Genomic DNA, 17,532 nt, shown 5'->3' with positions numbered 1-17,532 from the left:
GTTAATACAAACTCAGTAGGGAAATAAAGTCAAAGGATGTCACAAAAGCAGAGGAAAAGACTTTTGGCTGCAAAAACAAAACCAATTTAGTCAAAATATAAAGGGGACTTTAAAATCTGTCAAATTAGTTTGTAGTATTAAGATGAAAGATGTTGGATGAAATACTAAATAAAAACAGAGGAAAATCTGAGTCTAGCAATAAATAAAGGTCCAGACATCTAATACCGGTCACTAATAAAAAGACTGTTTCCATGGCAAAGAAAAAGTCCAATTTCTTCTTTGTCACAGGAAAAGGTTTGAACCCACAAAGCGTACTCAGTATACGATATATAAATTACTATAATGTGCCATAAATAAGTGAACATTTTAGAGCAAAATTACCTCAATCTTATTGAGTAGCAATAATAGCTGTCTGACTGTGGTCACAAACTAATTATTGTCGACTTTCTTTTAGTAACATGACATATACTCAACTTTTATGGCATGAGTTTTAGTCAGCCATAATTCATTACTTTAAGGGGAATGTATTATATCACATCCAATATTAGAATAAAAATTGGCATACATTTATTCAATCCACACTTCATGTAATAACGCTGCTAAGGTACTTTTTTAGCATCATTACTCTTCATTATTAACCACAATTTTGTTATAATGCTCTTATTACACTGGAATATGATTGTTTTCTTAGAACCTCATATCTCTACCAGTGGCAAACCATTCAGAGAAGTCAAGAACTGAAAGGTCAAATTATACTATGCAAAAAAACAATTTAAATGCAAATGCAGTAATGGAGTAGGTGACATATACAAGGTGTAACAACAGTAAATGAAACACATTTTACTGCACACTGCTATCACAAGAGAAAGAAACTCTTGTTTCTGTGACTTTATGAGGTAATTGTTCACATGCTGTGGGAATAATCATCACATCTTGAATGTGAACAATAACTGATGAGTTCACCTGGACAACAGGCTGGACTAGAGACACTACACTGAAGCTGTACACAGAAAGAGAAGACTGTACTTATGGAGGAAGCTACAATTCCTCAGTTCCAAGCAAGGTGCTGTGAAGTGCAATGTCCTCTGTCATCATCTGTTAGGGTAGCAGCAAGGCAGAGACTTGAAAGGGATGAACAAAATGAGAAAGAAGGCTGGCTATAAGTCATACATAAAACATCATTTTTGGATTATTTCTGAATTGACAGGCAGGAAGCTTCTCATTTTTAACTTTTGGCAATTGCTCTCTGGACAGAACTGCAAAAAAAAAAATCCAAAAACAAACAAACAAAAAAGATACAACTTTATCATTATTTCTCTTTCATTCATTGTCATGTCTTTTCTATTAAAGTTATTGATGCAGCCCTTTTGACACTAGACACTTCATTTAGTTCCTGAGAAGAGCCGTGGACAAAGTTCACAAATGTTCTCAGTTAGAATTTTAACAGGGTTTAATCATCACTTAGGAAAGAAGAGGTAAATACTGGATGTTTACTTGCCCAACAAATGTCTTTCAGACTTACAAAACAAACTATTACATTGGTAATGATTGTTTATCCTATGAAAAGATCAATCTTTAAACCAAATTTCCAACATACCAAAACAAACAGAAGAAACATACAAGGTCTTTGTAGTTTCATTTGACAAGTGTCAAAATATATAACATTTATACAGACAGAAATTGAAGAGAGTAGACTGAAAACAATCAAAGGACTTACAAATAAAGTACAAAATTTCCTCTAAAGAAATTTCTAGTTCATATAGTTCTGAACTAGAAGGCTGCAATGATTTAAAAAAATAAAAAGTTTTTGCTTTTAATATGAACGCCTCGTGATATAAAATAAACATCATTATATACCATAAATCAACAGGTGGTGCAGTTAAACACAGCACCCTGGGGATTCTGTCAATTATTGTTCTTTTTTATGACCAGTTTGTTTAAAACCAACTGTTTAAACAGAAAAGCCCATTTGAATTTCAACCCGTCCTAACTCAAAAAAACATGCAGCAGTGAATGATCAATTTATATTGCAGCTATACAACTTAAATTCCAAATGTGGGAGCTTTTCTTTAAAGAGGAAAGGAGCATTGGTCCACTATGAGCAGGCTATTTGTTAGCTTGTCCATTTCAGCTTTTACCTTGAACTAATAAATACCTTTTATATGCTGTTCATTCTACTCTTAACAAGACTTCCTGCAAATCCCCACATTAAACATAACAGTGACTATAACTTCAAACCTTTTCTTTGTGAGAAGACTGCACTCACAGTTGAGTTGTAGAAAAGTTCCACAATGAGTAACAAATGTGCCATATCTTTATTATTATAATGTTTTTCTCTTCCCTTTGTGTACTAAACTATAAAAGAAAAATATCCGAGTATAAAACCGTAATAAAAAGCTGACAGAAAACTAGTCTCTTAAACAGACTGTTACAAAAATTTTAATTACAATCATTCCAAATTCAGGAGCATTTCACATTCATAATTTACTTGTACTAACCAAGTGTGGTTACACTCCAGAGTTCTCTTTCTCCCCAGAAAGCAGTTTTTCCTTAGCAGAGTCCTGAGGCCCTCTGTGTGTAGGTTTCTGCATTTCTCTACTTTTGACCCATGTGTAAGCTGAAGAGCCGCCCAGAACCATCATGTTACTGGTCCACCAAAGCAGGCTCTTACTGGATGAGTTATACACCACTGCTATAACAGTCTGTGCACAAGCCTTTGCTGTTCCTGAGACGTTATGAGTGAGAGGGCTGGTAAATTTGATCTGGAGGCCTGTGACGTAGCCGATGGCAAAACCAAACACCCCTCCTAGCGTCATCATCCCCCAAAAGTGGAGATTGGTCAGTCCACTAAAGCTGCCCACTTTTCCCACTTCCCCAAACACAAAGATGAGAGGAAGGAAGAGGACGCATGCATTGATGTTGTTGTAAAAGGACAGTTTCCAGATGCTTCCATCCACAGCAGGCATCACCTTCTTGGTGTAAATGGCATTGAGAGACACAAAGGCACTCGCCAGCACCCCAAAAAACACACCGGACCAAGACAGGGACCCAGCCAGGCCTTCCTGGTCCACACCCAGCCAGAATCCACCTGAAAGGCAAAAGTGTAAAGTACTGAGAAATCACAACTGACTTTAAGTTAAACATTTATGTTTTTCATGACTTTTTGCTGTAGGTGCACAACTGTTCTTCATTGCATATTATTAGTCAGTCACTTGAACTCAAAAATGATGCAAGAAAAAACACATTAAAAATGTGATTGGAGAGTAAGGTTTGTCCATGAAATGATGATTTCTGAATACCTCCTGGCTCAAAACTAAATGTTTTGGGTTTTAAAAAAATGAACATGAATTTGTTTACGCTTTGAAGTCTGAAGTTAGCATTTGAAGTCTGAAAACAGGCCAATTGCACTATTTTGATTATTTGTCATTTTCAGCAGGCAAATATTGATATATCTTTTTATTTGGAATTTGAAAGAAAATTATCAGTAATTCATAAAAGACAAAAAGAATCACATTTTCATCAAACACAACATCTGGTGATTTTATAGTGGTCTCTTAATTTCTGTCTTGTTATAAGTAAAAAAAAAAATCTGACTGCGGAACGAGTATTTTTCATCGATATTAAGGAATTACTTAATACTGAAACAAGCTCCTACATCTAGCTCAAAACTTAGTTTTGTTTTATTTCAAGTGTACTAATTTGCAATAGAAACCAGACCAAAAATACTTGGTAAGATTTCGTGTTCTGGCAGTGTAGTGTTTTATATTGGCATTTAAAATAACTGCATGTACGGTAATCAGGATTATTTTTGTTTTTTGTTTCATATGTCCATGTCCTGTGAACTGGTTCAGTAACCAATCAGATGGGGACCTTCCACAAGCGCCCCTAGGCAACCTTATAAGCAGTTATAGAAAATGGATGAATCTGTCTAAGGAAATATGTTTTTTTTTATTTTCTGTAGGATTTTACGTGGTTAAATAAATAAAACAAAAAACGGCACTCTAACATTTGTTATTTTTCTGTTGGTGTATTTTGCACAGTAATCGCAACAGGAATACACAAATATCAAAACATTATCAGATGAGACAAATCCAGAGATTTAAAAACTGCAATCAACTGTCACTACTCAATGTTAGAAAAACACAAAATACCAGTGCAAGGTGCAGTTAAATAATAATCAGCAGAAAACACGTTGACCTACCAAGAATGATCCCACAGCAGATTAGAGCTTGGTAAGACGTGGTTTGCTTCAGGATAACAAATGATAACAGCACGTTAAAAACGGTGCTGAGGGATCGTCCGATTGTGTAAAAAGCCACTCCGACGTATTTTAAGCACAAGTTGTTGAAGGTGATCATTCCGATGAAGACAACGGACAGCGGCAGGACTTCACGCGACGTTTTCAAGTCGAATTTGACCGACGGGAAGTCGATGACTCCGGGACACAGCTTGGCGAAAAGCTGCATGATCCAGCACAGACCCACGGTCACCACACACTGGTAGAAAGTGACAAACAGTGGCGCATCCAGCTCTCGGTTGTCCAGCAGGTAGTTATTGAGGAAAACCATTGTTATTGAAACGAACCAGTAAAGTGCGACCACAGCGGCTATCTTGAGAGCTCGAAGAATGAACGACTCTTCGTGTTCATCTTGGTTCATCGTTTCCGAGCCGGACAGAGCCATCCTCAAAATGCTGGAGCGCTTCAGCTGCGTCCTGTTCATGATTGGAGACAAGACAACACCAGCTGCTTTCAAAAGTGCGACATTTACCGAGCTAAAGTGTAACTACATACTGACCAGGATGGAAACATGAGAGTTTATCTTGCCACCCGGCATCAACAATCTAACTTCCGGTCTCAAACTTTTCAACATAAAAGTGCAAGCAAATGTGTATGTTTATATATTAAAGTATTTAATTTCTATCCAAGCGTTTATCGTTTTTCATATTTAAAACCCAGTTAACAGTAAAACAGATACATAAATAAATAAGTAAATAAATACGATAATTAGACAAACTTAGTATGATTAATATACTTTACTGAAGACAGCATGAATGAAAGCTTACAAAGTCAATGCCAAAAGTCTTCCTCACATATCATTAATAAATATCCTGTTACCTAAAATTATTTTTTAGGCGTCTGCAAACTTTCCACAATATTTACATGTAGCATCGCCCTCGTCAAACTGCCTGAACCGGCTTATTCAGTAACCGAAGCTATTACTTCCTCATGTGAATGATGTTTTTATATTTAATGTTGTTTTTTAAAGTGTGTCACAAATTAATTACAACAATATGCGCCAGTTTAACAAATCCTCTTCGCCTATTTCCCAAGTAATGAAAAGTCTCTCTTTGTAGTTAATAGTTTTTCATACACGAGTTAAACGAAACAATAACTAAAATAAAGAGAAAAAAAGAACATGTATCAGTAACATTAAAACGCTTTCACAAAATGCTTTCATACCTGTTTCGAATATATGACAGATTTACCCCGTGTTACAGTTTCCGGAGGTCTGACCTGCGCAGTTAAATTTGGTAGTGACAGCTGTGTTTCTTGAAATACATCATTCTTGTGGTGTTCTACAAACATTGGATGAGAAAACCGCGGCGCTGCAGCAAAAGGGGGAGCTGCTGAAGCCAGTCGAAGAAGATGGCAGTGTGATTGCGCATGTGCGAATGACTTACTGATTTGAAAGGATCAGCTAAACTAAGTGTTTGCGTTGATGTTGGAATCTTAGTTTTGACTCAATGAAAAAAAAAATATTCAACTTTTTATATAATATTTGAATTATGATGATTTTTTTATAACAATTTTATAATGGACATGCGTTCATCCACTGTTTACATCCATTACATATTTAAAACGGGTAACTTATTGCAATATTTGTACAGTGTGCATAGTGCCTTTTGCATGTGTGTTTTTAGAGACCCTCTATTCTATTCTATTCTATTCTTATCCAAAACTGATTTATTAAACACCACATCTGCGTGTCACAAGCAATATGACATGCACATTCTCTCTCACTCTCTGCTTCTCTCCCTGTTTTCTCTCTATTTCTCAATCTCTCGCTTACTCTGTATGCAGTCACAAGTATCAGCCAGTAGGTGGCAGCAAATTGTCATCAATTTTTTTTTAATCATGATTGCTGACATGGTTATGTAGCCTAGCCTTTAAGTGCTGTCTGGAATTAATTTTTAAGATTAGTTTACTCTGTATTCATTCTAGCCATTTAACAAGGGCATCGCAGTACTTGTCTACAATGAATGGTTATGTGAATTAGTACATAAGCAAACATAGTTTTTAATTTATAATAAGTTACCTATTGCACTTAGCTGATAGCAACAACCTTCATAATAATAATTGGATAAGTTTCTATTTGAATCTTAGGTTCTCTGTTTTGATGTTTGAACAGGAGGCAGAGAGGATTATCTTTCTGCTGAAAGACTAGAGGTTCAGCCTCCGACTCTCCATGTGTTAAACATATTTAGTCAAGACAACTTGCAGTGTTTTATACACATAAAACATTTTTAGCCATATAAAATAAGTATTATACACATTTTTGTCTTAGAGAAAATATCTCTAATGCAATTTACACCAGATGTTGACTACAACTCAAGTTATCATTATGCTTGTGGACTACTTTATACACTTACAGAAAGATATTAAATTCTTTGAAAAAAAAAAGCCTTTAATGAGAATGATAGCTTTGTCATGTCTCCTGTCTGGAGAAGCTACTCCTCCGCATTTAAAAGATGGGATTTTGAGTTTTTCTTCCTCTAAGACTTGCTTGAAGTCTTGAAGGTTCTTCAGGATCCTTTACACACATTTTGAACTTGATTTTTTATTTCTTTAGATTTTCATCTGAATACAAATTAGGTGGTTGTGTTGGACATTCTGGTAGTGTTGGTTTCTTTCCTTCAAACTAATTAAGAGTTAGTTAAGAGGCTTTGTGTTTGGATTATTCTCTTGCTTTGAAATTGAAACGAACCTTATCTTTAGATTCTTATCAAAAATGTCTGTATTCTTCCCTCCTACAGTTATAGAAAGTCTGCTGGTGTTAAGATACTGTAATGTTCCCACTTGTAATTTTGACCCTTGGCATAGTGTTTTTGGTGATTTGCAGAATCACTTTTTCTTCATACTCAGTGTGCTCAATGCATCTGACCAAACTATATATATTTTCCCAGTATTTCATTGGCTTGTCCAAGTCTTTTGCAGTTATCGCTAAACAAGCTTCAGTCTTGTTTTTGCTTCACCAGACGAGTAACGGCTAAAGCTTTGTCCAAGAATAATCAAAACAATAATTATGTTGAAATAATGTTCCTCCCACTTCCAGATTAGAGAAAGAAAGCGATAGATAGACGGGCAAATGGATGGACAGACAGATAGATAGATGCTTTATTTATTTCACTGACCAAACTTTATGTCAAACTTCATGACTTCCAGCTGTCATTGCTCTCTTCTACAATTCCAAGCTTGTTCACTTGCTGGAAAATTGTTGAGAGTTGTTTTTGTTTTTTTCTAGTTTCATACCTTCTGTTACAATGCACAGCAAGTAACTTGAGTGATGGACTGATGTTTGCTGCTGAGCCAGTAAGCTATACTTATGGACCTGTAGATGCGTTCAGCAAGGGTAAGACACCATGTCTCTCAAAGAACATAGGGGTGGTATTTTATAATTCAGCATATACAAGAGTTACATCAGTCGGTGTTCAACCCTTCACTGTTCAGCTTTGTTCTAGGGTTTTAGAAGGGGAGAGAACTTCTTTTCTGTTGTCAGTCTCAAAACCCAGCCATGTGCCTTACTGACCTGGGCCAGATGGTGTTAAGTCAACTCTTTTTGACATTGAGAGAATACAAGAAATATGCTGACTTCTCAGAAATAAAGGTGAGCAGAAACTGTATGGATTGGAGTTGATTGGAGTAGGAAAAAAAAACTTAACTAGGAAAGAACTGTAGATTTGGAACTATTTTTAAATGTGATGTAACAACCATCAATCATTTAAAATTACTTTTTATGTTCACACATCAAACTCACTAATTATCAAAATCAAATACACATCTTTACACCACTTTTTTAAAATTTCCAATCACATTTGCACTCTTGAAGCAAGAAAAGCAGATTTAAGTTTTTTTTTTCAGCACGTAATTATTGGAAAAATAAACTGTAAATCTAGAGGTCTACTGGAATTATAGGGACAAATACCAAATTTTAATTTAGCAAATCTGCTTATAATTAATGAAAACATAATAAATTAATCTGAATAGCTAGTAAAGCTAACAAACATATGATGTAAAAATTAATGGCAAACTACAGATTACATGTGGACTGAAAGCCAGTTCTTTTACAATTATTTTCCACATTGGACAAAAATGACAGGGGCTGAACACAGCACAGACATGGAAGAAAAAAAACTTTGGAAGTCCTGCTGTTGTATTTCAATTGTGCACATTTGTGCTGTTATTTAAAACTGCAATACCATTTTGAATCACAAAGTGGGTCTCAGTCCGGCTATTTGGTCCACATCAGAGTGTAGTCACACCTGCATGAAAGGTCCGGTCCAATAGAGGAGATTAACTGTGGTCTGTGTACAGAGGACAAAATGTATCAGCTCTGAATACACACTTATATTTGCTCAGGTTAAGTTTGTCTGATCTTTAAATCTGTTTAATGATCTAAATAAATCTGTAAGGGTTCAAATGTTTGTTTTTTTTCCCAGGCTTGTAAACAACCAAAAAGCTTACCAAGGATTATCTTATCTAAAGACTTATCTTTAGGTAGCATTTATTGCATTATAGAAGTATATAGATACCAATTAAATTTTATATCATAATAGTGTTCTACACTGAAGCCAAATCTACCTTTTCAGATATTTATTTTAAAGAAGCGACAAATGCAAGCTAGCTCTAGCAGTCAAACTTCAGAAAACCCTTTAATCTCTTCTGGTTTGTTTAAGCTGTAAAACGCCCTTCCTGAATCAGTATATCTATGCTGCACTTCTGCTGTCATCTACCACCAGCACACTACCTATATTTCTTTGGTCCCTCAACCATCCCAGAATTTGCCCGTGTTCATAGTTGTTCTCATCACTCTTTAATGCTGAGAAACATGTTCAGGAAGTTGGCGATAAATGCACCACTCCGTAGCTAGTACATGGAGAGGTGGAATTGTAGCTTAGATATCAAAGTCAAACTGTATCCGTCAGTTAAAATCTACACGTAAGCACTAGGTTGTCAGAAAAAGCAGTGGAAGAAAGAATCACAGTTGCTCTATCAGTTTTAGCTTATTTAGTAATTCCTGAGTGCTTGTTCTGTTAAAGGGTGGGTATTAGGCAAGATTGACTTTTTGACTTTGTATCATGTTATAATATCATTCCCTTATCAAAAACATACACAGAATGTTAATTTTAATTATTCATGCATGTTTGAAGAATCCTTGAATTCCCATGGAAGCCATTCAGGTGTGCCTGAATGTCTACCCATACAAAACGCCACATATTTACAAAAGCTCCACCTTGGAGCTATAGTCTCGAACTAAACTCTGACCCACACAGCTCCACCAGACTAGTGGCAGCAGCAGTTAGCAAACATCTGGTAAAACTAAAATATCACTCCTTTTAAGAATTTGGGATGTAAATAAGTTGTGGTCAATTATCTGTAAATCCTTCAATCCTACCAGCATGGATTTCTAACAAAAAGACAGAATGGTAGTTGCTACAACGCTAATGAACCTCACTTCAAAAATTCTGAGTTATTTCTTAAAGGTGTGTGTTAAAGAAAGGTTGTATACACTTTAAAGTGCAGTTAGTGTGTGTGTGTGTGTGTGTGTGTGTGTGTGTGTGTGTGTGTGTGTGTGTGTGTGTGTGTGTGTGTGTGAATGAGTGAATGCAGTTTGTAATGTAAAGTCCTGGCATAGCCATAAACAACTGGTCTATAAAGGGATCTCCTTTTACATATAAGTTTATATGGAAGCCGGTGGGATCATGAGGATCTCTTCTGAGTGCATCTAAAGCATATCTGAAAGGTCTTTAATTGGACGAACACTTCTTTAGTCAAGCTCATAAAACAACCAAGCCTTTTAAGATTTTTAGAGTCCAGTCAGGATGCCATCTTCTTTAATATATAAGACTATAAAATATGAATGAGTTATCCTCCAAATTAAAGCGGAACATTTTTAACTTTGCTACATAAAATCCACCTATAGAATAACTTAAAACGTTCTATTTTTCCTTGTCTGACTGACATGGTTGCTCAGTAGGTTACACAATGCAAACTTTTGTCCTCGGAGACCAAGGTGACTCATGTGGCTCATCATTCCTAGGGGAACCGCAGAGGAAATGTGGAGCAGCATTATGACAGTCGTACTGCCATTTCAGAGGAGCCAGCTTCCCTTGCGTCCCAGAGCACACCAGGCACTGGTGAAACTCCCCACATAGGTCATTATTTAAATACTGTTGTTCTAAACAAAGACTGATATTTGATGCATTATTTATGTAGAATATAATCCCAAACCTAATTTTAATATTTGAACCCTGTCCTTAAAAAATGTTGTCTTTCATTCTGGAACTACAGAGTTTGTTCTTGTTGTCTTTCTGTCACTTGGCATCTGCTTTGTGGTTTACCTTCTTGCATTTGTGAAATTTCTGAGAGATTTTCCATTTTTTTAATGTACTTTCCTGGTTCAGTTCTGCTGTCTGATTCAACCCATATTTAATTGTCAACCTACCAGATTATCACACAGATTGATCCTTTTTGCTAAGTGTTATGAGTTTACACCATGCATGTGAATATAATATTCTATGGGACAGCATCGGCTGAGATAATGCTGCCAATAACAACACTCTTCTCTTGCTATTAACTTTTTTGTATTCTTTTTTGTATATTTGTTCTACCTTCTCAAACCCCCAGTCGGTCGTATAGCAGATGGCCATTCATACTTAGCCAGGTTCTGGTTCCATTAGGCATTTCTTCCTGTAAAAGGGGAGTTTTTCCTCCAATCTATCATGCATGCATCCACATCATGAGACTGCTGAAAATTCAATGACACAATATGATTGTCTACTGTTGCTACATGCTCATCTAGGAGGAGTAAATGCTGCAATCAGAGACTCAATGCAACCTGCTGGGTTTTCTTTAATAGATAACTTTGTAAACTGACTTGAATAATGAACCAAACTTAATGCACTGTTTGAACTTCATGTGTGATTGATTTTAATTTTTATTTGCAAAGTGCCTCAGAGATGCACTTTACAACAGATGAGCAGAGATGACATCTGTTGTGAATTGGTACATAAAAGAGTTGAATTGCAATTGTGAATTCCTTATTCTTATATTTGGAATGCATAGGTGTTACTTTGACTCATGCTTCAATTTCAGTAAAGTTTTGCAACTCAGTAAAAACTGAGAAACAATTGGCAATACTCTGTAGAACGCCAGTGGGCTGGAAAAATCTTCTCCAGTGTTAAAAATTTTGAGGCGCCTATCTAGCCTCTAAAAGTCCCTAAAACCAATCTGATGGGATCTGATGGCACCTGTTGGAAAGTAGCCCAGTCTACAAAGACAAGCTAAAGGGATCAAATGATTTAATGCTAGCCTCTCCTTAGTCACCCAAGGATTCCTAGAGGTTCTGCTTTAACCTTCTGAATAGTCATTTCCCTCTTCTTTTCTAGTCAGAAGTGTTAGGTTGTTTGTGGGTTCTCGGTGTTATTGCTGTCTGTATATTGCTCAAAGCAAACAAGCCGAGTAGCATTGATTAGCCTAAACTAATTATTTCTGGTGACTTGAGTAAAACTATTTCAGTCTCAAGAGGAGTGAGCACAACAAAAAACAAACATGCAACTGTCTCACAAAGGTCAACAGCCGACTAGCGCATAGAGGGACTCCGTATTTTCAGCATTGCTAATGAAGCCTAAGTAGTTATATGCTGCACATTTTTGTTTCCGCTCCCATGCTCTGCTGCACAGGGTCTTGGTTAATGATTACTTTTGTTTGAAACTGTTTTCACACCAGGCTAAAATCAGCTGTTGAATGAGTTACTGGAGCAAGATCAATATCAATATGCTTTATGATGGCAAATCATTTCAGTCTTGTTTTTGATTTCTGCACAAGCTCTTCTTTGTTTTTCTTTTTATCAATTCTTCTTACTTTTATGTTTTCTTTTCCACATCTTTCAAAACATAATGATGATGAGTCATTATTGCAGGTCTAATTTAACCACTTTAAGAATAATGTCAGTCACTTAGCATTGATCTCTTGTATGTTTTTGTTCTACACATTTTTATATTTAGTTTTAGGTAATTACTAAAACTTTAACTGGGCCTTTCTGGGCCAGTATGAAAAATGATAAGTTAACATTTGATTTCTCGGAAAGTCTAACTTGATTAAAATACTGTAGGAGAACTTTTTCATATTTAAACGTCATAAAAAACAAAGTCTTCACACTTTTCCAATCTTTATTATTTTGTAAGCCAGTCCTACCTGAATAGTGATGAGATTGTGCCAGTACTTTTTGTTCTTGAAGGTAAAGGTAATTTTGTTTACATAGCATATTTTCAGCAACAAGGCGATAAAAAGTGCTTGTGATAACTATCAGAAAAAACTGAATTGTCCAAAATCATTAAGTGTCTAAAAATATGTTTCAAAGAAAAAGAAGTCCAGTTGTACATTAATCAATATAAATTTAATTCAGATATACCACATTCATTCCAGTACAATAGAATCCTGTCCAAATTAAATTACATTCATTCATTCATCCATCCATTGTGTTCCACTTATCATCGATTAGTTCGCAAGAATAACAAGTCCAAGAGAAAATTGCAGATATCCCTCCACCAAATGAACAATAAAGATACGTAAACACCTCCATTAAAGAGAAACACATCCAGAAAAGAGATTAAAACAATCAAATAATCACTGATTCAAGAGCACTTTCTGTGGGAGAGGAAAAACAAAAAGTACAGGTAGTTGAATATAGCAATAATTTCATCCATAATTAAATACTAATTCTATAGGGTTTAGTAACACACTCTATGGATGACATAATCCTATCCTTCAAACTCTGTCACCCATAAAATAAGCCATTACTGTTACCAGATAAATAATGATTTAATTGGGACAGAAGCACTGGTATGTGCACACTGTAACAGTGTGATGGGAAGGTGGAGGCTGGCTGCTAAAAAAAGCAACTGTACTTTCCATTCTCTGGTAGCCCAGGAGTGCTTTTTTTTATTCTGCTGACACAGTGAAATATTAATGTAGAATAAATTCCCATCTAATTAGGGCGTCTGAATTAATTAGGAAGCATTTAATTAGCGTAGTTTCCTCTTCAGTTGAGGGGAGGTTTTGATCTGAGCCATATGGCTCCTTCCTCAGATGTACTGTGGTTCATAAATATGAACTACTTTAGTTAGCCGTTACAATGATAATTCTGTTTTTGTCACAGAACATGAATTGTGTATTGACCAACAAGTGTTATAAAATTGTTATTGTGGTGTTGCATTCTGTAGATAACCAGAAAACCTGATAGGAATATTTGGATTAAAAGACCTGTGGCCTGAAATGTTTTTTTTTAAATAGCTCCTGATCTCAAAACTGTAAAACTTGTGAAAAACAGGAGGCGTAGAAGGTGGAGCAGGAGTTTCCTCCTGCTGCTGCAGAGGCAGTGTGGTGCTGCTTCATTTATAGGTTCAGTCTAAAGCAAAGGAATTTTTTTTATTTAGTTACATCAGATTTGTGGGTTTGACATGACGTTTTGTGGAACAATACGTATCATTTATGATCAATGTACTTACAGACAACTGCAGAAAGATATCTGCAAAAATTTAAAACGGGAACAGCAGAAAGTCAAAATTTCACTCTAGTCAAAGCTGAACAGACTAGCTGTTGAGTGATCCAGCTGGGCACATATAATCAATATGTTCAAATATTTTATAAAGTTTGAGCAAATAGAACCAAAAGAAATAAGCAGAATTTGTTTTTACATTTCATTACATCTCAGTACGTTCAAATAAAATCCAACTTGTAGTTTTTTTTCCCCTTCTTTTATTTCCTTGCATCCTATGGAAGATTCAAATCTTTGCAGCAGCATGACTGGATACAAGTGGATATATTCTCCATATAGAGAATGCCATCCTGTGCAATAATTTTAACTTGGCACTAGGCTCTGTACACATGCCTTTGTGGAAACATTCTATAGGATTCATGCACATAAAATGTAAAATAGACGTTTTTTCACTAATCATAGAGAGGAAATCACACCCAGTCTCTAAAGTCTGAAGTTGTTACATATGAATAGCATAGTTACAATTATATAACTTGTAAAAGTTATGATACATTTTAAATAGTTTGAAACCTGCTGTAGCTAAGAGGTCAAGACTCAATTGGAGATGTTAAATTGAAAAAAAAATTGTAATGTAGCATTAATATTAGTGCCTTCCTGTCTACAGTAATAATCCTTACAATGCTCAGGAGAACTCTAAAGCTATTCTGATCTTCTTAGTTTTCTGTTAATTCACAAGTTATCTCAAACATGCCACACCTATTTTTGCACCCGTGAACAACACTGACAAAACATAGTGAGAAAATTAGTTTTTACAAAGGTATAGAAAAGAAGACACTGCATTCCATCTGTAGATCCTGTTAGTGTGATTAAAAAGTAAAAGGATGAAGAGGTGGAAACTAAGAATTAGGTCCTGCAAATGGAAATGTTTTATTTTTGGGGTTTGCATTTAAAGCGCAACAGCATTCTCACTTCAATCCTCAGTTTCAGGCTGGCCACAGGCTGATAGTAGCAGATACATCTGAATCTCCTGGTAATGCCTTAAGGTGTGCCGCTATAGATATTGCTGATGCAGTCATAGATGCAAAGCTAAGAGATTACTATTCATGCAAAGGAAAAGTAACTGCAGAAAATTCATCTGCAGGGATTTCAAGATAAAAGGTAGGCCATTTCAAAAACATTGACATCTTGTTGGTGAAGGGAAAAAAAATGATTACCATATTCTCTAACTTAGACAAAAAAATATCAGCAGCTGACAGTTTTAATTGTTCGTGTTTGTTTCTTAATGTAACCCATGATTATATCGCAATATTGATAAAATTGCACTCACATTATTCTCAAACTCTGTAAATACAGATCCAGTCTATTATAATTATATAATAATTATGTTTTATGTATCATGGTAGATTACAAAATCACTTTAAAAAAAACCTTTAGAAAACCTCTAAGTAGATTTTTAACCATATAAAGAGCAACTAACTGCTCAATGTTCAAAGATGTACACAAATACACGCTACATTTTTACTTTCACTTATACTAAGGAAATAAGGAATGCAATCCTGCAGGTTGCTTAAATTATAAAACAGAGGTTGGTAACTCATAAAATTTGAAATTTTTTAACTTATAGCTATTGTGTATTAGTCAAATTACATTTTTTCAGCAGTCTATGTGTCTCTCCACTTACAAACATATTTACTTTAAAATTAATGCTATTCACAAGCCATGGGTGACAGATACAAATTAGCTGTGTGGCTAAATCTGTCACATTTACACAATGAAGTGAGGGGTTTGCGATGATGGATGTGCTTTTATTGCTTTTGAATAAATAAAGAGAAAAAGAGGCAGCCAAGAAACAAAGTTTGAAGTTCACTTTTTTACGATGGCAAAAAAAGCTGTCAGCTCAAGCACAGAATGAATATTCCTGTTCTTCTATCATCTTTGACAGTGCTAAGGCGTCCTTGAGCAACAAACTGAGGTTCCTATGTGCTACAATTATATCTGTCCACTGCTGTAAAAAGTGTTGCCTTTCTCTCTGTCATCTTCTTGCATAGTTGGTAGGTTTAATTGCTGTGTAAAAAGCAAATAAAGATTCTTATACAAGTGAATAGACATCGCCTCCAATTAATATGGTTCAAGTATATTAAAAAAGAAAATAAAGCAACTGACAGTTGTGAGTTTGAATGTAATCATTTCTTGTACATTCACATGAACACAGTGTCTAAAGATGTACTCAGTTTCTTCCCACAGAGTGATACGCTTCTATAAATAATAGGCAGCAAAATGTTAATCTGTAATAATAGCTTCCAGTTTTTGACAATATTTCCTTATACTCTGTAAATGTAATGCCTTATTTTGCATTAGAACATTAATCCAAAAAAGACATCTCTTACTCTAATGTGCATTAGAGTAAGAGATAACATTACAGATAATTGCAACTATTCAACAACAGGACTTAAACAAAAGTTTGCTAAGAAGTATAGAAGGATGGAGTCAATTTAGGTTGGGTTAAGTATAAATAAGAACATTTCTTTATCCAAATTTACTCATTACTGTTCAGAAAAAAGAAATAACAGATAGGTCCATTAATGCATTTCATAGCAACAGAAACCCTGCACATCTGATAGAACCATTCCAGCAATAAATAAAATGGCACATTAACATCTAAAGATGTGAATCTTCATGTGCAGCCTTATAAAATAGGTGTCATTTGTAAAATGATTGATGAGCTCATCAAAAATCTATCCATCTGCTTTTATCAGTCTGTTGGTGATAAATAGAATGAAGGTAATAGGATGACAGAACAGTCACTGAGGCGACTGATAGCTTTGTATATACTTCTAGAGGCGGATATGCTGTCAAATAACTGTCAATTTCTTGGATCTGTACAAATTAACAGTTCGTACTGGCTGAGTGAAATTCTTGTTGTTTATTGTATCACAGTCTTACAGTTTTAATTACAGACCAATCTAGAGAACTCACATTAGAAGAAAAAGTCTGCACAGACATTTTTTCTTCAAAATGTTTAAACTTTGGATAATTTCTGACTTTTTAATGTATTTATATTATTTGAACTTTTTCAATGGAAATAGGAAGAAATGGCACAAGTGCAAACCTACCATCCACCAAGCTGATAGACAGACCAATAAAGGATGAGTCAGAGAAAGAGAGATTTATGGTAAGTTTGGAGGAGCTGCAGAGACTACCAGCTCAGGTGGGACAATCTGTTGACTTAAAAACTTACTACACTTTACCAGTCAGATTTTTACCGAAAAATGCTTTTGATTATGCAGTTTGGGACATAATATGTAGAGGACATTGGAAATATGTGGAAAAAAGTGTTTGTTTTCAGACAAACTTTTCACATACTTAATTGTGACATAGTTCAAGGAGCATGAACGACTTTACAAAGCACTGTATCTCCTTAAGCTAAAGCAAACGAGCTCTTTGTCAAGTATATGACCAAATACTCTAAAGCTTAAAAATGTTGACTATTTTTGCTTGAATCAAATGCATGTCAACTACAAATCTTGGAACTTTTAAACAAAGTTATATGCAAATGCTGTTAACTGTTTACACAACAAGCAGAAAAAGACAAATTATCACAGCTGCCCAGCTTGCAGGGCAAACACGACTGTTTGTTTGTGATTGGGATCTTTTTGTTTGCAGTGTTGGGTCATTACCTCTGCAGTTCAAAAATGTAAGCGGATGACCTTTCTGCTAAGTTATTTTTCATGGCAGTCCAAGCCGAAATTGCTAC

At 35.3% G+C, this 17,532-nt stretch overlaps 1 protein-coding gene across 2 annotated transcripts; it reads right to left on the bottom strand.

The window, feature by feature from the left end:
- Window positions 1-1,619: 1,619 nt before the first annotated feature.
- slc35c1 (solute carrier family 35 member C1) lies at window positions 1,620-5,612 on the bottom strand. 2 transcript variants are annotated; one of them, XM_028015436.1, is made up of 3 exons: window positions 5,462-5,612; window positions 4,202-4,713; window positions 1,620-3,088 (listed from the first exon to the last, which is right to left on the bottom strand). In XM_028015436.1, the coding sequence occupies exons 2-3, from the start codon at window positions 4,680-4,682 to the stop codon at window positions 2,508-2,510; spliced, it is 1,062 nt and encodes a 353-aa protein (XP_027871237.1). In that variant the 5' UTR covers window positions 4,683-4,713; window positions 5,462-5,612; the 3' UTR covers window positions 1,620-2,507. The 2 variants fall into 2 exon arrangements, with proteins under 2 accessions (XP_027871237.1, XP_027871236.1); XM_028015435.1 differs by lacking the exon at window positions 5,462-5,612 and adding an exon at window positions 4,797-4,861.
- Window positions 5,613-17,532: the final 11,920 nt, after the last annotated feature.

Source organism: Xiphophorus couchianus, chromosome 4 (assembly GCF_001444195.1).
Source record: "Xiphophorus couchianus chromosome 4, X_couchianus-1.0, whole genome shotgun sequence".
In the NCBI taxonomy this organism is placed as follows: domain Eukaryota; kingdom Metazoa; phylum Chordata; class Actinopteri; order Cyprinodontiformes; family Poeciliidae; genus Xiphophorus; species Xiphophorus couchianus.
The sequence above is the reverse complement of the archived record's forward strand: the minus strand, read 5'-3'. Positions and strand labels throughout refer to the sequence as shown.